General features: G+C 39.7%; 2 protein-coding genes across 17 annotated transcripts in view; both read right to left on the bottom strand.

The window, feature by feature from the left end:
- Nucleotides 1–26,945, bottom strand: part of LOC109421116 (chloride channel protein 2) — a 349,200-nt gene that overhangs the window by 72,169 nt on the left and 250,086 nt on the right. The gene's annotated exons all lie outside the window — the stretch shown is intronic.
- Nucleotides 20,008–20,851, bottom strand: LOC109421097 (small ribosomal subunit protein mS23). Its single transcript, XM_019695581.3, has 3 exons — nucleotides 20,648–20,851; nucleotides 20,424–20,585; nucleotides 20,008–20,346 (listed from the first exon to the last, which is right to left on the bottom strand). The coding sequence occupies exons 1-3, from the start codon at nucleotides 20,689–20,691 to the stop codon at nucleotides 20,046–20,048; spliced, it is 507 nt and encodes a 168-aa protein (XP_019551126.3). The 5' UTR covers nucleotides 20,692–20,851; the 3' UTR covers nucleotides 20,008–20,045.

Genomic DNA, 26,945 nt, shown 5'->3' with positions numbered 1-26,945 from the left:
AAAGCGCGCCTGCAAGTGGTTGGGTGTCGCGAAACGAAGTTTGGGAAGCTACGAATGCTCTTATCCTTCTGAACAACTTTGCCGAAAATGGCACTTTTGTATCTGCTTTGGATCGCGAGATAGAAAAGTCTCAAATTCTACTTGATAACTAGCGCCACCTAGCGGCGAAATTTCCAACTAATTGATAAATCAACAGAATGCTTTTATACTTCTGAACAACTTTACCGAAGACGGCACATTTATATCTACTTTGGATCACGAGTTAGAGACGTCTAAAACTTCACTTGATAACTAGCGCCACCTAGCGGCGAAATCTCCAACTAATTGGTAAATCAACAGAATGCTCTTATTCTTCTGAACAACTTTGCCGAAGACGGCACTTTTCTATCTGCTTTGGATCGCGAGATAGAAAAGTCTAAAACTTCACTTAATAACTAGCGCCACCTAGCGGCGAAATCTCCAACTAATTGGTAAATCAGCAGAATGCTTTTATACTTCTGAACAACTTTGCCGAAGACGGCACATTTCTATCTGCTTTGGATCACGAGTTAGAGACGTCTAAAACTTCACTTGATAACTAGCGCCACCTAGCGGCGAAATCTCCAACTAATTGGTAAATCAACAGAATGCTCTTATCCTTCTGAACAACTTTGCCGAAGACGGCACTTTTCTATCTGCTTTGGATCGCGAGATAGAAAAGTCTAAAACTTCACTTGATAACTAGCGCCACCTAGCGGCGAAATCTCCAACTAATTGGTAAATCAACAGAATGCTCTTATTCTTCTGAACAACTTTGCCGAAGACGGCACTTTTCTATCTGCTTTGGATCGCGAGATAGAAAAGTCTAAAACTGCACTTGATAACTAGCGCCACCTAGCGGCGAAATCTCCAACTAATTGGTAAATCAGCAGAATGCTTTTATACTTCTGAACAACTTTGCCGAAGACGGCACATTTCTATCTGCTTTGGATCACGAGTTAGAGACGTCTAAAACTTCACTTGATAACTAGCGCCACCTAGCGGCGAAATCTCCAACTAATTGATAAATTAACAGAATGTTCTTATCCTTCTGAACAACTTTGCCGAAGACGGCACTTTTCTATCTGCTTTGGATCGCGAGATAGAAAAGTCTAAAACTTCACTTGATAACTAGCGCCACCTAGCGGCGCAATCTTCAACTAATTGGTAAATCAACAGAATGTTCTTATCCTTCTGAACAACTTTGCCGAAGACGGCACTTTTCTATCTGCTTTGGATCACGAGTTAGGGAAGTCTAAAACTTTACTTGGTAACTACGTTTACCGGTGCCTTGAAGCAACACCCCCAGATAATGGACTATTTTATGTAGATCGATCAGTGTTGCCATCTGAGGTCAAAATTTCGAACAGTGAATGGCCACACATGATAGCCCTTGGTCAGTACTCAAACTTTGCTGAACACATGGATAAGGTAAACTTGCATCTAACATTGGTATTTTGACGAAATTAGGTAAGTACTGTGATTTTTTTTACGTCCAATTTGATTTACGCCCCCCCGATAGTGGACGTAAAATAAGGACGGAGTGTAGATTTAGCGCCTGTTCGAGCCCGTATGAAGATGATCATCAACATTAGCTTCTGTTCTCGATCAGCCTAGATCGTTACCGAGCTGGTTTCATTGCTGCAGTTTTTTTGTTGTGCTATGATTGTAAAGAGTTTAATCTTGCCTAGTTTGGGTAGTGGCTACGGTTAGGATAGCTCAGATCAATCGTCACCATGAAAGCACAGCAACGATCAGTCTATGCAAAATGGTACAGCCCAAGTGGACTTAGTCCAAGAACCTTACTTTCGTAAGGAGAATGTCTATCTAAGAAACCTTGTGAACTCGGTGTTTGCTAGTATCAGTAAAAATGAAATGTCTAACTCGCGTGTCATGCCTCGAACCTGTGTGTTTGTCAATAACGTTGCTTCACTCGTCTTTGAATTAACCACTACAGATGAATGTGCTGTCATAATTGATGTATCCGTTGGAAACCTCAACAGGAAATACGTCTATTGTTCGTTTTTTTTTACCGCATGATGAACCATCCCCTTCGGATGCTTAAAAAAGAAGACATCGCATACTGCACTTCAAAAGGCCTTCCGCTAATTGTTGGCAGTGATGCTAATGCTCACCATATAATCTGGGTCAGAACCTGTTCCAGGTGTTCCGGAGCGACCATATTAGGTGATACATACTTCAGTCTATTTTGTCTACCCCATTTTCTCGAAATCATGAATGTTTTGGTTGCAAACCAGAAATGTCCTCGGTGACACCCCCGTGAAACCTGTGCTAGATGTTCCGGGGTGGCCATATTAGTTGATACAGATTTCAGTTTATCGTTTCTGACTCTCTAATTTGAAATCATGAAGATTGATATGTCGCACGGCATGGTTGAAAACCAGAAGTGTCCCCAATGAGGCACCGCGGAACTTGTCACGGAGATCCGGATGGGCCAACTTATTCAAATCTATCTATCGCAGTTGTGTTTAACTTTTCGCACTTTTCGCACGGGCTTCGTGGCCGTGCGGTTAGCGGCGGCAGTCGTCTAGGCGTATCGTAAGCCTCGGAGTGTGGGTTCGATTCCCGCTCCAGTCGGTGGAAACTTTTCGTCAAACGAAAAATTCATCACTGGGCCACTGGGTGTTCTGTGTGTTGTCCGTTGTCTAGTGTAAGTAATGTGTTCAGTCTGTGCAGTCTCTGGCTGAAGACGGTGTGAATTGTCTTTTTTTTTTTTTTAAATTTCGCTGAAAATCAATAGTTCAAACATAACAAGGCACGAAATAATAACTTTTAGCCATTTTGGCAACCCCCTAACCCCAGCACAATCCGGAATATCCCCGGAATGGTTCCGGTTATTGCATGGCCACTTGAGTAGAATAAACTAGCACCAATTTATGGTCAGTTGAGGGCGACTTCAAAAAAATCGGATGAAAATTGACGAAATGCCAACATTTTGAAAATGAAATCTCTCAGGATTCTGGAAGAGTTCCTCTTAAATTTTGAGAGAATTCATCCAGAAAACTAGAGTAATCTCTCCCAGGATTCTAGGGAAATCCTTGATAGAATTCAGGGAGAATTCCTATTGGAAGAGTCTGGGATAAGATCTCTCAGGATGCTGGTGTGCTAATTTTCAGCATTTTGAAGGAATCTCCCTCAGTAATTTAGAGGAATGCTCAGAACTATGGAAGAGTCTCTTTAAAAATTTCTGGAGGATTTTTTTTTTTCAGCAGTATTATATGGGAATACCTATCAGAATTCTAGTGAATCTCTGGATTCTAAGAAAATTCATTTCAGGATTTTGGGGTATTCCCTAGCAGAGGTCTCTATCAAGGGTAAAATCTCTTTCTGGATTCTAAGAAATTTCTGGATGATCTGGATTGATTCCTCTAAGGATTCTGGAAGATCCTCACTTGGGGGATCCTACTAAAAATTCTGAGGAAATCTGAAATCACACTTCTAGGAGATTCATATTCATTCTCAGAATTCTGGCGAAACTCCTCTCAGAATTTTGGGGGGAATATTTCTAAGGATTCTGGGGGAATCATACACAGGATTCTAGTGATATCCTTCCCAGGATACTGCGTAAGATCCTCAAAAGATTCTGGGGGAATATCACTATGTATTCTGCGGGTACTCTTCTCATGATTTTCTGAAAATTGGGCTTTCTTGGGTAATCCCCGTCAGGATTCTGGGGAATTTGTCTCATGATTACGGAGAAATCCTTAGGATTCTGGGGCTTTATTTTTCAAGATTCTAAGACCCTATCATTCAGAATTATTAATTATCTGCAAACTATTGGTATTACGAAATATTGTTTTTCGGCTGTGCAGTTTTGAATGAAAGCGTTGATTCTACCTAATCTTAATCTTACTTATTATTAATTATTGAGAAATCTTTCACGAAATTCCGGGCAGAATTCTCTAAAGAAATTTAGATTTTGTGATTCCTCTTAGGGTTCGGAAGAAATCATTCTCAGCATTCTACGAGAATCCCAGTAGAATTCTGTTTCCTGTATTCTGGAGCAGTTGCTCCCAGAAATCCCTTTCAGGATTCTGAGAGAATCCCTGACAAGATTATAGGACGATTCTCTTGAGGTTCTGTGGTAATAATTTAAATTACTCTAGAGGAATCACTCTCAGAGTTCTTGCACAACCCCTTTCAGGAGTTTAGGGGAGTCTTTTAAAAGATTCTCGGGGAATGTCTTTCAGGAATCTGCGGTATTTTATCTGTTTTATGTGAGATTCTAGAGAATCCTTCTCAGGATGCTGGGGAATTCCATTCTAGAAGTTTTAGTAATCCCTTCAAGGGAGAATCCTTATTAGATTTCCGGAAAAATCCCTCTTAGGGCCTAATCTAATCTAATCTAATCTAATGCAAACGCAGCCAGTACAAGAAAGCATACTGGAAAATAATTGGGTAAGATTGACGCTTGCAGCATATTAAAAATATGACACAATCGTCAAAGCGGCCAGGCCTACTGCGTTGCATTTACCGCAGAGATGATTCTTTGAAATGCCTGGACAAAAGGATTTGCCATAAATGGCTACTTCATTCGTCAAAACATTTCTCGAATCCACAGGGGTGGATGCGTGGACATACCGTACAAAACGCTCCTGTAGTTTTTAGGTTATATATGGTTCAAATAAATATAATTGGAAATGATATTCAAAAGTTTCATATTGGAAAGATCTCACCCATTTGTGCAACGTTTGCAATCCTTTGCCGTGCTGCTGGATCTGCTGACGGTATCCTCCGAGCGGTTTCTTGAACACAACTATTAATGACTTCCAGAACTAACATTCAACACGACCCTTGTGTAACCTCGAAACGCTTTATCCGGATGCCCTGCACGAAGCAAAACGGATCCACTCCATGCAATTGGCATTTGATTTCCATTTAACGGCGATCGCAATAGCTCACTACACAATAAAACCTACTAGGTATGCTTTGAAGGGACACTTAGAACAAAGGGGTTCCGAGAGGAGAACATGTCACAAGACACGAAGCACAAAATAAAACCCCCCGGAAAAATCTCTCTTAGGGCCTATCCATAAACTACGTAGACTCTTAGGGGGGACAGGGGGGGTCTGGCCAAAGTCTACGCTACATACAAATTTTTAAAATTTTGTATGAACAAAAGTCTACGGAGGGGGAGGGGCGGTCTGAGATAGCCCAAAATGAGTCTACGTAGTTTATGGACAGCGCCTTAGGTTTCTAGATATACAGAGGATAGACAAAATGATCGGGACAGGCAAAATTTTCACTTTTCAAAAAATGTTCAACTAACTGTAACTTTTTGAAAATTGCCTCAAATATTCTCTTTTTTACTGTAAGTTCATCAACTAGTTGTGTATCAGTGGTCCAAATTTGGGAAAGATCGGTCCATTTTCCACGAAGTTGTAAAGATTCTTGGAAAAGGTTAAATTATTCGATAGCCAACTTTGAGCTGTTATATCTCCGGATTCAATGAACCGAATGCAATGAAATTTTGACCATTTATGACTTATATAATGAGCTATGAAAAACCGCTGACTTAACTCAAAATTCTTTACACGGAAGAAAGTTATGACGATTAGATTATTTTTCTAATAAAACATAAAATTATCCAAAACTTCAACATCGTTTCAAAATTTAAGATGCAAATTATAGTTCTTTTAATTTCCCTCTAATTGACTTATATATAAATGTGTTTTGAAGGAATGTTAAAACATAGCCGCCAACAAATTGAAAAAGTAATGGAATACATATTAAAAATGAACCAATTTTCTAAAAAATCGTGAAAAAAAATCGCTATAACATTTTTTTTTGTTAAAAATTTCAAGTTAAGTCAGATGTTTTCCAGAAATCATTATATAAGTCATGAATGGTTAAAATTTCATTGCAATCGGTTCATTAAATCCGGAGATATAATAGCTGAAAGTTGGCATTCGGATAATTTTACCTTTTTCAAGAATTTTTATAATTTCGTGGAAAATGGCCCGATCTTTCTTAAATTTGGATCACTGATACACAACTAGTGATGAACTTACAGTAAAAATTTGAGAATGTTTGATGCACTTTTCAAAAAGTTACAGCTAGTTGAACATTTTATGAAAAGTGAAAATTTTGCCTGTCCCGATCATTTTGTCTATCCCCTGTATTTCTCTAAACAATCTGGAAGAATCCTTCTTATGATCCCTCTCAGGATTCTGGGCGAATCACTCGTAGAGTTCAGAGGAATACCTTTCGAAGTTCTGGCAGAATTATTCTCAGCATTCTAAAGAATTCCACCCAGCATTTTAGGGGAATTTAAAGGATTCTGGAGGAATTCTTCTCAGGATTCTGGGGAAATCCTATCTTCTCGAATTATGTGAGAGTATATCTCAGCTTTCTTTGGCAATCCCACCCAGAATTTCGAGGGAACCTTTCTAGTAATTCTGGATTCTGGAGTAATCCTTCTTAGGCTTCTAAGCTACCCTTTTCAAGATTCTAGGTCAAAGTTTCTTGGGGATTTCATCTTAGAATTCCGAAAATCTTTTTTTTTTGTGAGAATCTCTCTCAGTATTTTAGATGAATTTATTTCAAGAATGTGGAAGAACCGCTCTTGGAATTCCTTTCAGGATTCTGGGAGAATTCATCTCAGAATTCTGGGATAATCCCTCTTAGTATTTTGGAACATTTTGGGAGAATCTCAAGGCAAAGCTTCTCTTAAGATTCTAAGACAACCTATCACATGATTCTGGGAGAACTCCTCTCGGGACTCTGAGACAATCCGTCTCATAGATATGGAGTATTCTCTCTCAGGATTCTAAGAAAGTCGTTAATGGAATTCAGAGAGAATTCCTACCAATATACAAGACTCTTCCGGTATACTTTCACACAAGGCAAGACTTTTCCGGTATGCAAGACTTTTTCGGTATACTTTCCGGCTTTCTTTTCTAGATAATGTCGCTCAGGATTCTGGTGTAATCATTTTCAGCATTCTGAAGAAATCTCTCTCCCTCATAATTCTAAAGGAACTCCTTTCACAGTATATTTATCACAGTACTCAGAGTTCTGGGAAATTTCAGGATCTCAATATTTTTCTTTTGATTCAAAAATATTAATTTCATATTTTTTTTTCAGAATGCACTGTCTCAACGTTATATTCATTTTCGAATTAGAATCGCGAAATGTTTGATGTGCAATCTCAAACGCAACGTACTTTTGGCACTTGCAAAATAACTCGCCAAACTTCACTGTTTGAAATCCCAGGATCAAGAGACCTCTCCTCAATTGGAAGGGGCCTTATAATAGCTCAGCAGGCGGAAGTTGATATAATCGCTCGATCGGTTTGTCTACGTCCCCATTCGGTCACTTGCTTCCTCGGGTTTTGTGCTTTTCGGGAATTCCAGCCGAAGTACGATCGCAGGTATGTAGATTTCTGAATGTTCATAGAGCCGAGCAGTAGAGGGCTACCATCTTCGAAAGTGATGTGCTTTCACCAACAATCTATCGTGAATGCAACCCAATCTTTAATACTTGAAACAATTGTTTTTTTTTATATAATCTTAGGCATTATTTGCATGTGGGAAATTTACATTTAATGTCATATTTATTTGTAGGCAAAACTATCATCAAATTTTTAAATTCCAAGTTGTGAACTCTTGAAGAGATTACATACAAGCTGCGCGTGGAATGCGTCCTTGTCATCATCAGTGCTTCCGGAGAGTGGGCTGTACTGAAAGCCACCAACCGATCTGCGTATGACCCATTACGATGAAATTTGTTCGCAGCTTGCATGTGTTGCCGCAGCTCTGGTACCTGTTATGATTACCTCTAAATGTTCGCACCATGGATCCTGTCCAATACACCTCCTGCAGTGCTACGATGCCAAATCCGCGGTTTTCTGTACATCGGCGAGTATGCGGGTGATCCCAATAAAGTTGAAAGATCGGCATCGTTGTCGTTGGTTTCAGTTCGTATTGTTCTGTTGCTGGATTTCAGTTACACTGTTCTGCGCCAGTGAAGCCCGAATGAATAGTTGAATGAATTTACGTTCATTTAACGTGAATTTATGAAATGGTGACGACTGTCAGGCGTTCGACTTTTGTTCGCTGGCTAAGTGAAACGTAAACATGTTGCAATTATCGAACGTATACTGTATCAGTTTTTAATCTCCATATCAAAATATACGGTCTGATTAAAATTGGTATCTATTAGATATATGTTTTAGTTAAAGAAGTAATAACTAAAAAACACCATGAATATATCTTGCTTAAAACAAACATACAAGTTGTTTGTGCAAAGAAATCCTAAACATAAGGAAATTGTTTGTATTGCCTCTCGAAGATACCTACAAGCACAAACAAACTAATTACAAATGGAACATTGGCATCCATACGCTACCCATTCAGTTGTCGCAGTACGCGCTTCTGACAAACTACCGGCGCATACCGAAACAACACGCAACAACGACTCACCAGAAAACACTGGTTTACCATTAGATAACACATGTTGCGACGACCTTCGCACACCTGTTTCAGTGTTTCGCTAATGGAAACCGATGTATGGACCGTTGTTCGTTTTGGTACAAATTTTTGTTAATGACAGCAATCAAAGCGGTATTACCAGGAAACCGAAATCACAATTACCGCAACGGAAATAGCAAGTTGATTCGATACTTTGTTTTAAAGATAAGAGATGCTGTTGGGAAAAATTGTTCAAATTTGTTCCACGAGTTGGACACCGTACATTGCCATCTGTTTCATGAATGCTTACTTTTGATTTTTGTCAAAGGTAAACGTTGTAATTTAGCAAATGAGAAAATCATATGTAATAAAATATTTCAAAGCAAGTTAAATACAAAGCAATGAAGATGTTGAACAACTTCAAGTGAACCATCCAATGAACATTAGCAATTCACTCTTTGTCATAAATTTGCATTCTTCGCCGTAAATCTATTTTTCTTCTCATTCGGCTGCAAAATGGCACACTTTAACATCCTCAAGCAGCACAAAATGAATAATCACATCCGTACCCGACTCATGCAACGGACTGGGACTAGCGAGCAGGAAAGTAATTTTTATGCAAATATTAATGCAATGATCCTTTCGCTCTTCCTGTCAAATAGAATCAAAGCGACACAGCCGGGCGTGAAAAATAGATTTTGCCGTCGTCGTTCCTGTGCCGTCGTGGTGCAGTCAGTGTAGGTTGGTAACCTACCCACCAGTTGAGTTGGGTACCTACAACTCGGTAGTAGGAGTCGTCCTTTAGGGACGAAAAAAAAAATGCAATTATGGCTCATTTGTCTTCATAATCCGACCGAGAGGCTCGCGAGCGCGGGCGAATACCTCTGGACCGACACACCAACAGCGAATTCAATGTGTCCAGTTGTGCTCTTCTCTGTCGACAAAGTTGAAAACAAGGTTGCAACCATTCATTTGCAAAGATTTACTTTCATTTGCTATTATCTCAGTTCAGAAGCATGCTATCGAAAAACAATGTATGGATGAATTTAACCTTGTAGTTTTATCTAAAAGTTTGCCGAATAACATTGGGGTCGCACACGCATTCCAAAGTCGTGAGCGAGCTGTGAAGGCAACTTTCCACAGCGTGAATGAAATTTATATTCACCGCGTGGAGAGTTGCATTCACAGCTCGCTCACGACTTTGGTATACGTTTGCAACCCCAATGTTATTCGGCAAACTTTCAGATAAAACTACAAGGTTAAATTCATCCATACATTGTTTTTCGATAGCATGCTTCTGAACTGAGATAATAGCAAATGAATGTAAATCTTTGCAAATGAATGGTCGCAACCTTGGTTGAAAATACCCACCATGGCGTGGGTGAAGGTAGAGCTACTGTTTCGTTTGCCCAGCATCGAAACAAATGATCAGCAGACCTGACCAGGCGTTAGATACCCTTTTCCATTCAACTTGCGAGCATTCTATTCGATGGTAATGAGAATGTATGATATTCGAGATTGAATTAATAAGCTATGCAGTACATTGTATAATTATGTAAGCTGGATTTTCTTACGATAAGGTTGAACAAGTCGTCGTTTATATCATCGTCATTATTGAAAATTTTCGTGTACTTTACTTGCCCAAAACATGTTTTAGAAGAGGATACAGTGCATACATTTTCATTACAAATATTTATACCAATGATGACTTTTTTAAAGTTTACATTTAAAGCCAATTTTAGTCTCTGCTTTATTCAGGCTGCAAAACGGTGAGTTGAATAAGGAGAGCGTCTAACATAGCTCTGGTCCTCACAAGTTCCTACCTCATGCTTCCACGGGTCAAGCGATTACAAAGACCGCCAGCTAAGATTTGTGTGCTTAGCTGGTAGTGCAGCCTGGGCACTGTTGTCCTTCTGACTTCAGCTAGATTGAGAAGGTACGACCCGAGCGTCTGTTCACCAAGGAGGTGCTGCTCAAACAGCGTCTGTTCTGGCATCCAGCGACTGAGTAAGAAATGCTGCATCACGCCCAGATAGATCCAAGGTGGTAGCCCCATCAGCGTGGTCGTCCCAGTGTTTGTTGGGACGACAGAACTGGCACGATGGCCCTCCGGCGAGACAGGAGTGTTGGCGTAGGTCCAATTTGGAGGAAATAGGAGAAAATACGACTCGATATAATCGGCAAAGACCCACGCGACGAAATAAGGACTACGATTGGAAACTTGGAACATGGAATTGCAAGTCCCTTGGTTTCGCAGGATGTGACAGAATAATCTACAAAGAACTACATCCCCGCAACTTTGACATCGTGGCGTTGCAGGAACTTTGTTGGACTGGACAGAAAATGTGGAAAAGCGGGCATCGAGCGGCTACCTTCTACCAAAGATGTGGCACCACCAATGAACTGGGAATAGGGTTTATAGTGTTAGGCAAGATGCGACAACGTGTGATCGGGTGGCAGCCGATCAACACAATGATGTGCAATGCATTAGGCATGTTGAGAGTTAAGGGCCGTTTCTTTAACTACAGCATTATCAACGTCCACTGCCCACATGAAGGGAGACCTGATGGCAAGGAAGAAGCGTTCTACGCGCAGTTAGAGCAAGCATACGATGGTTGCTCGCCGCGTGACGTGAATATCGTTGTCGGCGACATGAACGCGCAGGTAGGAAGGGAGGAAATGTACAGACCGGTAATCGGGCGAAACAGCCTGCACGCCGTATCGAATGATAACGGCCAGCGATGCGTAAACTTTGCAGCCTCCCGTGGTATGGTAGTCCGAAGCACCTTCTTCCCCCGCAAAGATATCCACAAAGCCACCTGGAGATCACCCGACCACCAAACAGAAAACCAAATCGACCACGTTCTAATCGACGGTAAGTTCTTCTCGGATATAATCAATGTCCGCACATACCGCAGTGCGAATATAGATTCGGATCACTACTTAGTCGCTGTATGCATGCGCTCAAAACTTTCGACAGCTGCGTAACGTAGAAGTGGCTCAAGACTACGCGCAGCAGTTAGCAGTGGCCCTACCAACGGAAGAGCAGCTCGGCGCAGCTACACTGCCCCCACTCGCAAAACAGTCCCATATGAATAGGAAACCCAGCAAAGATGGGACTGTTATGCGAGTGGCGGCAGTACACTTGAAGATGGCTGGAGGGACATCCGATCCGCCATAGGTAGTACCTCGGCTACAGCACTAGGCTTCGTGACCCCGAATCACAGAAACGACTGGTACGACGGCGAATGTGAACAGTTGAAAAACGAGAAGAATGCAGCATGGGCGAGAATGCTGCACCACCGTACGAGAGCGAATGAGGCACGTTGCAAACAGGCGCGGAACAGGCAGAACTCAGTCTTCCGGATAAAGAAGCGTCAGCAGGAAGAACGAGATCGCGAAGCGATGGAAAAGCTGTACCGCGCTAAGGACACAGGAAAGTTCTACGAGAAGCTGAACCGTTCGCGCAGAGGCTTTGTGCCACAAGCCGACATGTGCCGAGATAATCACGAGAATATTCTCACGAGCGAGCGTGAAGTAGTCAAGAGGTGGCGGCAGCATTACGATGAGCACCTTAATGGCGACGTTGCAAGTACCGAAGGTGGCGTGGTAACAGATCTAGGAGTACGAAAGATTTCCAGCGCCTAACCTCTAAGAGATTGAAGAGGAGGTTAGCCGGTTGAAAAATGAAGAGGTTCGGTCTTTCCGGAACTCAGAAAAGATCACGCGAGTAACAAACAAGAACAAATTGGTTTATTGAAAAAACTACAGGTACCTACACGTCTACACTTCAGAAGGGCTTGTTTAGGAACTCGCGTGTTCTTTTCTGAGTTCCGGAAAGACCGAACCTCTTCAGGTTATGGGCACCATGACGAAGGAGAGTTTTGGAATTCCCCAGCTCTAAGGGGACAACTTTGCGAACTGGCAGTACAGAGTCAAGCCACACCTGGAGGCCGTGGAAGTATCTGAAGCGCTGGAGCAAGATGTGCCTGCGACGGACCCGGAATGGAAGAAATTTCTTCAAATGGGCTCGGGATGCAGTGGCCATTTGGTTAATCGCAAGGAATATCTTCAGTCTCTGAGGAAGATGGCGGAACCGTTCATAGTGGATGTTGCAAAGGATGGCGTATCGTTGGTCGGTGAATACGAAGGAGAAATTCGAGGGGCCACGCTGTTCACGAAACACAATGGAAAAGACAAAGCGTTTTTGAAACACGACGGTGAAACCATTGCAAAAGCAAATCTAAGAGGTAACCTTTACGAGCTCGAGTTGGTCGCAGACCCTGTTACCCCAACGGTTCTTCTATGTGCGACGGAGGTAAGTTCCATTTGGCACCGTCGTCGTCTTGGGCATGCAAGACAGCAAGCGATGGACAATTTAGTGAAGCACGGAATGGTCAATGGTATCCCGGAGAAGCTGAAGGACGTTGGTTTTAGCGACACGTGTGTTAAAGGCAATCAGTGTAGAGATCCGTTTAACAACAGTCATGAACGAGCGACCCGTCCGCTGGAGCGAGTACATTCGGACGTCTGTGGACCAATAAATAGACCCTCAAGACTGGGATGACTTGCGGTATTTCGTGTCCTTTATCGATAATTACAGCCATTTCGCCATAAAGATTCGAAGCATGCTGATTGATTCAAGAATGCCCAAGAACATGTGGTGTGAAGCTGCCCTTACTGCTACGTACCTGATCAACAGAAGTCCGACAGCTGCTATTCCGGAGAACGTTACACCAGCCGAACGTTGGATGAAAGCTAAACCAGATAAAGGGAAGCAGCGAATCGTCGGGTGCAAGACCTATGCCTGGGTACCGAGCCATCTGAGAAAGAAGCTGGATGATAAGAGTCGTGAAGCGGTCATGATAGGTTATGCTCCCAACGGGTTCAGCCGGTGGCTGAAAGTCTCTGAAAACAATATTATAGTGGTTTTATAATCGGCTAAGTGGAAATCAGTTGAGTGAAGGAGTTGTTGAATAAGTAAGAAAGATAGTGTCGCAATATCTCATTGCTTCGCACCACATCCAAACACCTCAAGAACGCGAACCTTTCAGTAACACACCCCCGACCAAGGCCTCTACTGTAGATATGTGGCTTTGTATTAGAATGTCACGTCAGCTAGCGAGTGATGTTCTAAAAGCGCCAACTATATATATTGTCATTGTCGGTTAGACAAAAAAAAACATGCAAATAACGGTGAAAGGTAGGCGTGCAGTGTAAATCCCGATTAGTTAATCTAAATTTGCTTAAAATCAGCTATTTTTCTACTTAACTCTCTAATACCCAACCCCGCCTTTAGACGGGGTATAGTTTAAGCATTTTTGTATTTTTTGTTTCGTAGAAAATCAAAATTTTTATATTTTTGGCTGATATTTAGCTATATTTAGGACTGTTTTGTATATCACAAAACGGTTTTTGGTGTATTTTAAAGCGTATTTAACCTTTTTAAAAACCATTGAAAAAATGATGTTTTAGTCACCTTTTCGAAGTCATTGTTTATTTTGTATTGAATCGCTACAATTAACATATTTTAAATTTTTCCCAAATCATTCTATCCTAGTTCAATAGTTTAAGGAGGTCGAATACACTCTAAAATCATTTTCCTTAAAATTACACGGAAAATAAAATTTTATATGGAAAAAAATAAAAGTAAAAATATTTCAACAATAACCATAAAATCTCAAAATGTTTTCATCTCAAAAAATCCGTACCCCAAATTGGCTTCCAGGAAAAATATAAAAGTATGCCCGCATAATCACAAACTGTAAATGCAACGTTTCTCATACAGTAGATGACCATTAGCAATGGCCATTTAACCATTTTTCAGACTGTCGCGGGTAACAGTAAGCTTACCATTCCATGTACACATTTGCCTGTTTGTCAAACGGTAAGCCGCCAATTTACAGTATGTGGAATAGGCGGTTAAGATAGGTTACCATATAAAATCGCTCGTTTTCTCGAACAAAATTTTCGCAAGACAGTAAAGGATATGGTCAATATATTATCCAGGTTTTTAAGAAAATGCACTGCATAGCGAATGGTTAGAGTACAGTTTAACCATAAATTTGGGAGAAAAACGAGTAATGTATGTATAGCTAGTGATTTATTATTCTCCATAGTAGAACAATTGTAAACCGTATTGTAGTCATATAGCTATAAACTGTATATTATACTGTTCTTTTCTATTAGTACCGTAAGAGAAAAGAAGATACAAGGAACAACTTTGATGTGAGTTCATGAAGCAAATACTTTTATTAATAACACCGTGATAGATTCCATAATCTCCTACGCCTAAATTGAGTCCTGCTGCTTCTCCAACTCCTCCGTCGACCCGTCGTTTGTTTTTCGCCCGTAAATTCATGCGTTGCTGGAGCGTCCGGATGTTGCGTTGGTCTCCGGTATGATTACCGCCGATGAGCACCTCCGGATGAAAATCGGTTTCAGCTATGAGAAAAGATGTACTGTATGTGTTGCTGTAAGTTTTGGTTGGATAGACACTATTTTTCTTCCGTAAGATAAAAGACTTACCACTAACAGCACGTCAGCTGCTACTTCTGATACCACTTTCCAATTAACTGCAGCAGATATTTGTCCAAATCTGGGATCGGAACAAAATTGCCATCTGGGTTTGATGCTTACATTTTTTTTTTGCTTTTTTTAGTATGGTCATCACAGCTTTTAGCCGATCTTCATTAATTCACGAATACCGATGCGTGCAACTGTTTGTCATATTGTTTAATATCAGTAACTTATGATGAAACGCATATGTGTAGGTGTGTTCCACAGAATATGCACAAACAGTTTCGCATAAGGTGATTAAATATTTCCACCATTACTTGCGAGCTTCCATCTCTATACCATTCAACAATATCTGCACAGTATTATATGATATCACCACTAGGTATGGAATTTATATACCGTGGATTATAGTTGCATGCGTTCTATTTCATATTCTTCGACATAAAGGCAACTGTTTGTCATTTATTAACAACAATAGATAAAAGTGATGTACAGTTTGAACATTAAGACAAACTGTAAATCTCTATGCGGGTGGGGATGTTCAAAAACAAAAATTAGAAAAATCAAAAACTGAAATTCACGAAATGGAGAATTAAAAAGAATCATCTTCCAAAACATGTTTAAATCGATTTTAGATGACGAAAAACGATATTTAGATCAAAATCAAAAATTTGGGTATTAGAGGGTTAATTTTAGTAAGAATACGTATTACAGTTAAAACTCCTTATACTAACTAAGTGAAGTTGCTTATCCTAAACTAAAAGTGAACTAAAAACAACACAAATAGTAGGCGTATGAATCACAGGTTAGTTTTTTTTGTGGAATTAGTACGAAAGTGGAATATCCACTAAAAAATTAACCTTATTAAACTGCCGTGAATCGCAAGTCAGTCCCATATTATGTAAAAAGTAGGCATTGAGAAAATGGACTCAAGTTTCAATATGGGACAATCTGACTTGATGTTGTTTTTCGATTTTATTGAACAAACTATATAATTTTATTCACACAGCTGAAAGACCATCCGAAGAAAGATCGAAAACTACCATTAACTCAATTTTGCCCAAAATGCAGATGGGACAGACTTGCGATTCACGGCAGTAAAGGCTGTATAACTTTATCTGTGAAATCTCCCCAAACCGACAGTAAACGTGTGAAAACTAAAACACGTTAAAATAAGGAAATTTAATATTGTAATCCCAACTAACATTTTCAGCGCTATAAGCTTCAGTCACAGACAAACAGACGTAACACTTCGAACATTTTTCGATTCAAATCATAGTCACGGAAACATATTCGCCCAATGCTAAAAGGACTAAGTTTGGCCGACCACCAACTAGGTGGCGGTAGTGAGCAAACGTCAAACTCGAACAAAAACTATGCGAGCGGCACGGTTGGGCAGTTGGCCAACTATCAAATTTTGAAAAAGGCCGTTAAATCGGTGTACGATGAGAATTATCAGAGTGTTACGTCTGTTTGTCTGTGCTTCAGTCATTTGCTTTCTGTTGTGTAACCATCGAGTAAAAGCAGTCAACGCTGAATAAAAGGAAAGCTAGTCAAATATAAATCGTAAGCTAATACACGACTGCAAAATAAGCATCATCCAGCTACCAAACTCGGTTTTCAGAAATTCATTGCTTGTCACTGGGGCTGCCTTTACTCCACCGTATTCCAACTCCGGGAGATTTCCCGGAAGATGTGAAAACTTGAACACATCGAATAGGAGTCCCCACTAACAAAACAACTGCTACTATACAGTACAATTCGTTATACTGACAAATCCCCAAACCAGCAGCGCTTTAAAGGCCGTTATGCGATTTCATTACGGCTAGAAGCTGTAATAAAGAAACTGTTGGTTTACCAACACGGCTTGTCGAATATAAACATTATTGTCAAAACAAACTTTAAGCGGGATATATAGCTACTACACAAATTCTTTACAACTATCCATTCATGTGCTGTGAAATTATTTGGGTTGCTTTTATTGCACTTTAATTCAATGCCGGAAGATTTGCCGGAAGATGTGCAAATCGAGTAAGAGTCCCAGCCACTACAACAGCTGCTTTTATACAGTACGTTTTGTAATGTTGCCAACACAAAACAGCAGCGCTTCGTAGCCGTTTAAAGAACACTCTTTCAGCTAGAAGCTGTGAAGAAGATTCTGTTGTCGCAACAACACTGCTTGTTCAATGTAAACATTGTTGCGTTTGACGTTTCACAAGCTTTTACAGCAAGATGAAGTTGGGCAAGGTTTCTTGTGGCACAATTATGAAGCCTTGTCTGGAGTAAAACAAAACGGGCTATTTTCTATGTTATTTATATATAGCAGTGTGGCAGCGAGGACATCATCGGGACCAGTGGATACGGAGATCGGGAGTTCGATTCCAAGTAGCGGCAAGTACTTTAATTATTCAATTTTAAAAGTGATAATTCCAGTCCACATGTATTGCGTCACGGTATCCATAACCTAATTATATTTAATCGTTTAATTCGGGGATGCCGTAAAACTATTATTTAATAATTGCGAAAAGGCTGAAAAAGCGCCTTCTCAAGATGTTATTCAGTTAGTGGTTACATAGGAGCCGAGAAAAGAGCTATGACTAGGTGGCATAGAAGCTGATCGCACAGTATGTACAAGCTGATTAAGTTCGCCAGATTCATTGGTATAGGGCTTGCATAGAAGCTTCCGTCCATATGTACAACACAGTAACTCAGCATCAAGCCGTATTAAGGACGCTTTGTTGACGTTTACATTCACAATATATAAAAATGAGTTTGCAGTCCCTTTGAGGCAACAAAACTCACGAACGGCTGAACCGATCAACATGACCCTTGCACGTTTCGATTCGTATTCATGGTGGCTGTGTTTATCTGTCCAAAAAGTTAAAAAAAAATGAACTCAAAAACAAAAATATTTAGAAAATACTGAGATTTGTATGAACTGGGTACAAAGTCAACATGACCGGAATAAAACCAATCTAGAGTGCTGTGCTGTAATGACCTCAACAGCTGTCAACCACCACAACTGGCAGGACAAAGTTTGCCGGGACAGCTAGTTCACAATAAATGTTAGTTGGGATGTCCTAATACTAAACCTAACCTGACATTTGTGCCTTATAGCAAGCTTCGACCGATCTTAACATTAAACGCGATAGCAAGAACATAGAAGAGATACTAAACGTAAGTAAAACTTTTTTATATCAAAATTGAATTAGACTCATGCAAATAAACCAAAGCAAACAGTTTTATTATGTACAGCACTTGCCTGTTATCGTCTACTCCATTGACCAATCCAAATGCCTGAGTGGTAGTAATTTGTTTTCAAACTTCCCGTGTTAATCTATTTGTAAGTACTTTGTAAACATCTTTTGTTCTCACACGTAAATGGATAGGCTTGCATAAGGTTTCGTGAGACATTTTTTGGACAACTCAATAGGATTTTTTTAACGTTGGTTCAAATTAACTTCGTTCAGAAAATTGGACATCTGTCTCTTTTCGTTGCAATTGCAACGCAACAGATAGTGAATTGGTGAGTGTTAGTTGCCCATGTAGTTGTCCCAAGATTGAGTGAGTTAGTCAGTTACCGCAATCTGGAGGGTAGTTGGTCAGCGGGGTGAAGTTGATAATTATGAGCTCCACGTCCTTCAACTGCTGAGGACGCCACACTTCTGTTTCAATGGAAGAACTTTTGACGTAACTCAATTGTGTGAATATATTTGAATATTTTTTGAGAGTTTTAGTGCCAAATGTGTCAGATTTTACATAAAAATATCGACATTTTTGGGTGTGTATTAAAACTCGGTGACAGCCTTTCGAAAAATCGTCTCCCATCAACGCCTTGTATTTCAGATGACTCACAATATACTTTTATTTACTCATGATAGTCTTATTGAACATAGCTTTGTTTGAGTCAAAAATGGTGTTAACAATTGGCTTCTTTAGCGGTGTTGAGATAATTCAATATTCTGAATCTGCATGCAAAACTGAGCCGAAATCCAAATTTTCATGAATTTTGGTGCCCGGGAACCTATTTAAAAATCAATTTGAAGTTTGTATGGGAGCGATTTGTTGAATCACCCCTCGTCGCATTTTGTACTGGGTGGAACTGTCAAACAGTTACCCAGCTGTCAAAAGGTGATTTCAAAAAATATCTTTGAAACTGATTTTAGGTACCAAAACAAAGTTCTAAAAATCTGAAAAAGGTGCTCTTTCGAATAAAATCAAAAAAATCGATACTTTTTTCTTAATTTAAAAACCCAATTAATTTTTCATTGAAAATAGCATATTTTTGTGAACATAACGTTTTTTTTAAGAAATTGCCTACCTTTAGGCGTTTAATGTGGGTCATTCTGTGACTTACTAAACTTTATTTTATTTCTAGTATACGAAATACACCAGTTGTAAGAATTTTACGAACTTATTCAGATTCAGCATCATCGAATTTAGTTTTTTCAATAATTTCCCAGCCTTAGAATGTTGATCAACTTCACCCCGGATTTTCTGGAAAATTTTCAAATTTGAGCATTTTTTTTACAAAATGTAGTTATCGCGGGATGAACTAGCCTAGGGCCAAAAGACGTTAAAACAGATAAAAAAAAAAACAAAATGTAGTAGTTTCTTGTAAGAATTTTTCACGGAACTTGATATAGGTCAACTCAGTACATGTTTTAAAAATATTATCTTGGAATCATATGTATTGTATCAGGTTTTATTGAAAAAATAGAGGAAAAGTGATCAACTTTCCTCCAGATTACGGTACTGACTAATAAAATTATAGAGCTTAAAGCAGACGGAACAGCCAATTTGAGTGCATTAGTAAGGGCCTCTCTGAGGCTGGCGCCCTACGAATTGTACGGTCATCTTATGCTCTGAGCATTGCTCACTCTTGCTCAATTCTAAATCTCGTCGTTACCAGAATACCAGAATAGAACCTAGACCGGAATTGGCTATTCAAAACCCTGTTAATTGAAATTCCGTGAAGTAAAAGCGATGTATCAAATGTGAAAGGATAAAGTTCGGATCAATCAAATTTCCCGATAACTTACCTACATTATTACATCTAGCAACCAATCCAACCGTTTATTCCTTAAAAATATCTTGCAACTGAACGGTTTTGGCTTCAGGTTGTTCGGCACCAGCTTGCGCCGGTTGCTGCTGCTGCTTCTGTTGCACCGGAGGAGTCGCCGTTCTCTCCAGCTTCAGTTGACCCAACTTTTGCTCTAGCATTTCCTGTGCCGTTTCGAATACCTTCTCCTCGTCCAGCGCACCTTGCTGCTGCAACTGCTGGTAAATTTCAATGAAATGCTGCGTTGCCGTTTTGTTACGCATATCGGCTAGGTTCGTTAGAAATTGCGATCGGGTCTGCAGTTTGTGAAATTTCCTGTCGAATGGGGGAACGATTATTGTTGTAGGTAATTTTAGTGTATTTCTTTGAACATTCGACGAAAATATACATACGCCCGAACTGCATCCTCGGCGTAGAAAATCGGTCGAACGGTCACATTGGGAGCGGGTCGATCAAAGCGGGGTTCCTCCTTCGGTGGGAAGGCTTTTACCACGTCGTACCACAGTGGCCGATCGTCCCACTTCATGGCCCCGGAGCGTAACAATCCTTCGGTTCTGGAATGGAAAACCGTGCAGAAGATTCAACCCGCATTATCAACAAGCAAGAACTGTCCTACCTAGTGACGATGGTGCCGATTTTTTCCAAGCGACTGCTGGCCATTTCTTTGGTTTATTTATGGTGGACACACTCAGGATAGTTTCATCAACAAGACGATTGGATTCTTTTAATAATTTCTATGAAATTTAATGAAAATTTGAACAAATTCGTGCCGCATGCACCGTACCGATTACGAAAGTGATGGTTGTTTTTTTGCCGGTTTTGACGTTTCTACCAAGATTCTCAAACGAAATGTCAATCGCGAATGCAAAATAAACTGTGGCATAACCAGGTGACGGGCAGTGTTGCCAATTCTCATGAACGTTTCTTAAAGTCTTTTCACGTTAAATTTTGAAAAAGATGGGCCTTTTCATTTGGCAGGTTCAGTTGTTGTTCGGTAAATATCGCGATTGGTTTATTTTAGCAGTTTCGAGATGATAATTCCATATTCTGAATCTGCACAGAAAAAAACTGTTGTGTAATATTACATCTGATATACAGGGTGTTAGTTTCCTGAGTGCAAACTTTTTAAAGGGTGATAGGGTACCATAAATGGTGAAAAAATTGTTCTACGCATATGGTCAAATCTCAACCGTTACGTAGTTATTGAACTTCCCATGTTTTTGACTCTCATTGCCTTAACAGGCTCTAACTTGAAAATGGTCAAACTTTTCGCAATTTTTTGACCCTTATTCAAAAGATTATTGAAATTTCTATCAAATGGCATCTTTGAATCGATTGGTTTAGTTAAATAACTAAGTTTTCTAGAGCAAATAGCTCAAAAGTAATGTTTTTTAATTTGATTTTGTCAATTATCTTTAAAAAATACGTAATAAATTAAAGTTCTTTCTTTGGCAAAGTTGTGGCCGCTGTTTTACTCTACAATTCGTTATTTGATACCAAACGTCTAGCTCTGATCGTTTTCTTACAATTTTGATTTGAATGTGCGGCACAGTGCGCAAAAAAGTGCTTACCTTGACAGTTGCAAATTTATGACCTGAAATGCAATGTTCAAATCGAAATTGCATGAAAACGATAAGAGATAGATGCCCGAATAAAAAATACAGTAGAAAAACCGAACGTTATATTGTAACAGTACTATTTAGAACCATATTTTTACAATAGACACCACTGTAAAAATAAAAATACAAAAACAATAAGATGTAATGTAGGACACTATACCGTGAATTGTAAATAAGATTTTTACAATATATTATACAGGTTGTTAAGTATCGTAACAATATAAAAAAATATTTTTCTCCATATATATTTTTTTGAAAAACCATACATTTTATTGTTAATGAATTGTTTAAAATACTGATACGTGGGTTTAAATATACCGTACATTGTATGGTACATGAATGGTTTCAAACAATAAAATGTACCGTAAATAAATTGTTTTGAATTGTAATTTCACTACTGGTTATACATTTAATCAAATGGTTTTGGAATGGTTCTCTTTTGTTATGTTGAATTGTTTTACATTACATGAACCATATATTGTTATATTATCTTGCCATTTTCCTCCTGTTAATGGCATCTTAGGCTTATTAAATAGATTTATTAGAATGCCAAAGCGAATTCTCCAGAGCGTTTTGGATAACCCTTCATATATAGGATCGCCCACGTCTAATTCTGAGTAGTCTCTGATTGCATTAACAGTTGAAGCTTAGGCTCCCATGCCCCACCAGCCAGATTACCGGGTTTTGCAAACTTAGCATTATTTGTGGCAACACTTTGAGCGGCATGATGGAACTATGCCGAGCGCGCTAAGTGTTATTAGACCACTAATGTAGTTGCATGAAGTGGGTGACGAGGTACATAAGTATCATTACAGCGTGCTTAACCGTTATTGCAATATTGAGGCATCAGTCTGACTAAAGTTTGAAATACATAACAACTCATGAGATAACTGTCAAGTTTGATTCAAATATAAGTTAGGTTAAAAAGCGAACCCGCAGACGAACCTATATTAAAAGTAATTTCAGTGTTCAGTCTAGTCCATATGTTAAAGATGGCTCTACGTCAAAGATAAAGTTTGTCAACCGCATTTGATTCGATTGTGGTCGAAGGCAAGTTCACATGAGAGAAGAGGAGAAAACTCCCCTAAATGCAAATACAGAAAGAATAGTGTTGAACCAGCCTCCTGTCACGCGGCCATGTTTTTGAGGTCAGCATCAAAATCCAGGATCGGTTATTGACTGTGGCTGCATCATGTCAATAACAATTCTAAATTTTATGGAAACTTTATTCCCGTGACGAAGACGAGCTGATACTATTACGACTTCATTTTTAAATAAATAATTGCGAAATTAAAAATCATGTTTCGCTTAAACTAACGATTTTAAAAGGTAAAAAAAACGGTTGTGAAAAAAAGTTTCGCCGCTTTCGATTTTTGCTCCTGGAATTATGTTGTTGCGCTATCATGGGGAACCAAGCCGCCGAGCCGCCGCTATTGTGTTCAACGAGGCGGCTGGAAGTGGGAACCAGAGATGTTGGCTCGTTATTTTCCTGTGGGGCAGTATTGCGGTGACAGGAGGCTGTGTTGAACTCATCTACTGATTTACGGTAATCTGACCTGCATCTTTCCGGGATGGCCTACATTGCATTCGTATTTCTCTCATCGCACTCTACACACCTAGCCCGCCCTCGAGCCCGCCATATCTCTTGGACCCCTGCTTGGACCTGCAGTTCTTAGGACATCTGGTTTACCACTGATTTAAACATGTTATTGGCATTAACCCTTTGGAGCCGGAGGGGTCATATATGACCCCGGCGATGAAACCGAGCATAACAAACGTGTTCGACACCAGCGAGGTTGCGTCGACAGCGGCGAAAAAAAATCAATTCCAAAAGGTTAAATTGATGTTTCAACTTATTCACTTTTTTCTCTTTCCTTTCCTTTGCATCAAAAAAGTCACAAACATCAACAAAACAAAGCACAGAAAAAATCTTAAACTGAATAAATCTGGTGTTCGATTTGAATAGGTCGAATCTGCATAGGAATCGCAGCAAATATACGATCTCTTCAAATCGAACACCAGAAATAATTAAAAATTCACGGAAAAATAATGTTTCGGAAAAGAGAATGGTTCAAACGTAAGAAAAACAGTATAATATATTGTTACATAAAAATCCAATGTAAATGTATAGCATAGCGAACCATTTCATTACAATACACTTTATTGTAGCTGGTACACTGTATGGTGCAGGAATGGTTTTCACCATACACCCTATGGTTAGTTTTTATCCGGGTGTTTGATGTCAAAGAACGAATTGTAGAGTGTAACAGGGGCCACAACTTTGCCAAAGAAAGAATTTTAATTTATTACGCATGTTTCAAAGATAATTGACATAAACAAATTAAAACACACTATTTTGAGCTATTTTGCTCTAGAAAACTTAGTTATTCAACTAAACCAATTGATTCAAAGATGCCATTTGATAGAAATTTCAATAATCTTTCGAATAAGGGTAAAAAAATTGCGATAAGTTTGACCATTTTCAAGTTAGAGCTTTTTAAGGCATTGAGAGTCAAAAACATGAGAAGTTCAATAACTACGTAACGGTTGAGATTTGACCATATGCGTAGAACAATTTTTTTCACCATTTATGGTCCTCTATCACCCTTTAAAAAGTTTGCACTCAGGAACCTAACACCCTGTATATTACGTCGGTTGCATGAATACTGCACAGCAAAAAATAAATGCAACCCGCCCGATGTATTTCAATCCGATATATATCCGATATATTTATTGTCTATCCGGTTGGAATCAAGACAGCCATTCAATCAAAAATTGCCATTTTATTGGTCCACAAGTTTAGCAACTGTTTCGCATCTAGTGCGCTGTGTTGTTGACAACAACGGGAAGGATGCGCACTACTTTTGACATGATTCAAAAACGTCGCGAGTTGGGTTGCGTCGCGACTTCTAGATTGAGTTTAAATAAGGGCGAAAGTAGCATGAGCGAGTTCTCTTCATCGACTCTCTCTTCTTCAAATTAAAGTGACAAGATGTAAGCGCAGACAGACGTTCAAGTTTGACTCAGCAGCTTGTGTAAAAAACATGGCCGCCACAAATTGCCAAGTGGCAATCAGCGAACAGATGGCGTTAGCGACGTTCATATTCAATCGCTGCCTCACATGTGCGTTGCGACCAACAACTGTCACCACGGTCGTCTTCCAGCCGGATGGCGGGAAAAGACCGCACGTGTTGCACGCTAATAATGTTTCCACATAATTTGTGCAGAGTAAATGACTTTTATTTAATGTCTAAAATCTTTTGCACAAATAAGCGCAGGACTCTTGTAAAATATTTTACACATTAATACTTTTATTTTTCATAGGTTTGCTTGAATAAAACTGCATTTGGATGAACTTCACTCGCATTGGGAAGTCTTTGTGAATGTGACGCAAATGTAGGAATGATTTTGACAGTGTTTGTTTTGATTTTATTTTTCGGTGGGTGGTGAATTGGGTGGTAAGTAAGCGGCTGGAAGCACGTGGTTTCTCAAACTGTCAACTGCACGCAGCTGCACTGTGGCAATCGGTTGCCTAGGTGTCGCTAGTGAAAATTTATATAGAAAATTTGAATAAATTTGTTCGAGCTAGAACGTCTGTCTGCGATGTAAGTATGGTTGAACTTTTTGGTCATAAATCGCTAGGTTGCGATGCAATCTAGCGTCTCAGTATAAAAAATCGATTGAATTTGCATCTTGTCACTTTAATTTACAGAAGAGAGAGTCGATGAAGAGAACTCTCTCATGTTACTTTCGCCCTTATTTAAACTCAATCAAGTCTTGATTGTGCGACGTCCGATTTGGTGCCGGCCCGACAATATTGTCGTCGCGGTTGAAACCCAAAGTTTCCCCACACCCGACAATCGAATTTTCTCAAAATCCATACGTGAAACCTAACGTCGGACGTAGTGCGCTGGACAGCGGACCTTGCCCTCTATCCAGCGCACTGTGCCCGACGTACGACCGACACACGGTTTAGGAGAAAAACCGATTTTCGCGTGTTAAAAATGCCGATCAGTGTCGCGAAGCATCAGCGTACAAGTCACAAAAAAGCTGATAAACACCAAACTTGTATCACCCTGTCTCTGCGGTTTCTGATTCGCTCTCTCTACAGTCTCTAACACCAGAAAAGACAGAATCACATCATAGTCACCCGGTCACCGTTGTTTTGCTACAATCATCCTGACTTGGATACGGCTCATGTGCACGGAGAGATTGGAAAATGCTAAAATGCATAAAATCTTTACTAAAACCATATTCGATCTGCCCACCCTTTGGAATGCATATTTTTGTGGTTATTCATTCAATGCATATATTGGTGTTTTGCATTGGAATGCATACAACGACTATATTTGTTAAAATGCATATTCGACTTTGTTTTTATGTTTTTTTTGTTATTAAGGCAATTCAATAGCAATATTTAACAAATTACACAAATTACGCTTAGCAAACAAGCATTTTTTACTTTATTTCAATAGTTTATGATAAATACAATGAATTTATAACAAAGATATAAACACAAACGTTTATAAGCAGCACCCGTCCGATCGACATTCAGAAACCACGCAAGACGCACCAAGTCCCTCCATGCTCCTCCACCGCATCTCTGGATCAATTCGGATACAGGAACAGCATAAATAATCGATTATCATACACGGTATCGGCAACAGTCAGCGACTTCCTCCACCGACGAATTCCTGGAGCAAATTAGAAAGCAGGAGCAGATTACATCACCCGTAACCAAATCCAATCTGCAATTTCAAACATTGTGAAGTTTCATGTCTTAGAAACATGTAGATGCTGTACTTACCGATTTTGGTAATCGAAAATTGCGATACTCAAGTAGATACATGCACTTTTACGAACTTTGTGGCCAAATTGCGAACGAAAAGAACTGTTTATCGAGCTACGCGATGGCGGCAGCTGTCGGTTTAAATTTTGTTAAGTCTCAAGAGTATCATATATGGCATAATATTCACGGAAACTATAATAAATGCCTGATATACCGAGAAGTGCATAATAGATAAGATGCCGTGCATATTTTTTATGCATTGCGAAAATTAAAACGAAAAAAATAGATATTTTTATTATATGATAAGCTAACATGCATATTCTGTTTTCTCCGTGTGAGTGTCATGACTCTCTCCGTCGCCTCAAGCAGATGCACGCGCAACAGCATGTAAAACTATGCATGTGTATTATCACAAGCACGGTACTACGTCATAAATCCTATTCGTTTTGCATAGCTCAGTTTAAACGCACACATTGAGCGCACCACGCAGTTCGCCCTGGCTACGG

The sequence above is a fragment of the Aedes albopictus genome, chromosome 1 (genome assembly GCF_035046485.1).
Source record: "Aedes albopictus strain Foshan chromosome 1, AalbF5, whole genome shotgun sequence".
NCBI classification, from domain to species: domain Eukaryota; kingdom Metazoa; phylum Arthropoda; class Insecta; order Diptera; family Culicidae; genus Aedes; species Aedes albopictus.
This window is presented reverse-complemented; position numbering and strand designations above follow the sequence as displayed.

What these genes read in the sequence shown, in the direction of transcription:
- LOC109421097 (XM_019695581.3), bottom strand. Translation starts at nt 20,691, where the DNA reads ATGGCCAGCAGTCGCTTGGAAAAAATCGGCACCATCGTCACTAG. An exon ending in ATCGGCACCATCGTCACTAG is followed by an intron (nt 20,586 to 20,647) that starts GTAGGACAGTTC and finishes TTTCCATTCCAG; the next exon opens with AACCGAAGGATTGTTACGCT. An exon ending in GCCGAGGATGCAGTTCGGGC is followed by an intron (nt 20,347 to 20,423) that starts GTATGTATATTT and finishes CCCATTCGACAG; the next exon opens with GAAATTTCACAAACTGCAGA.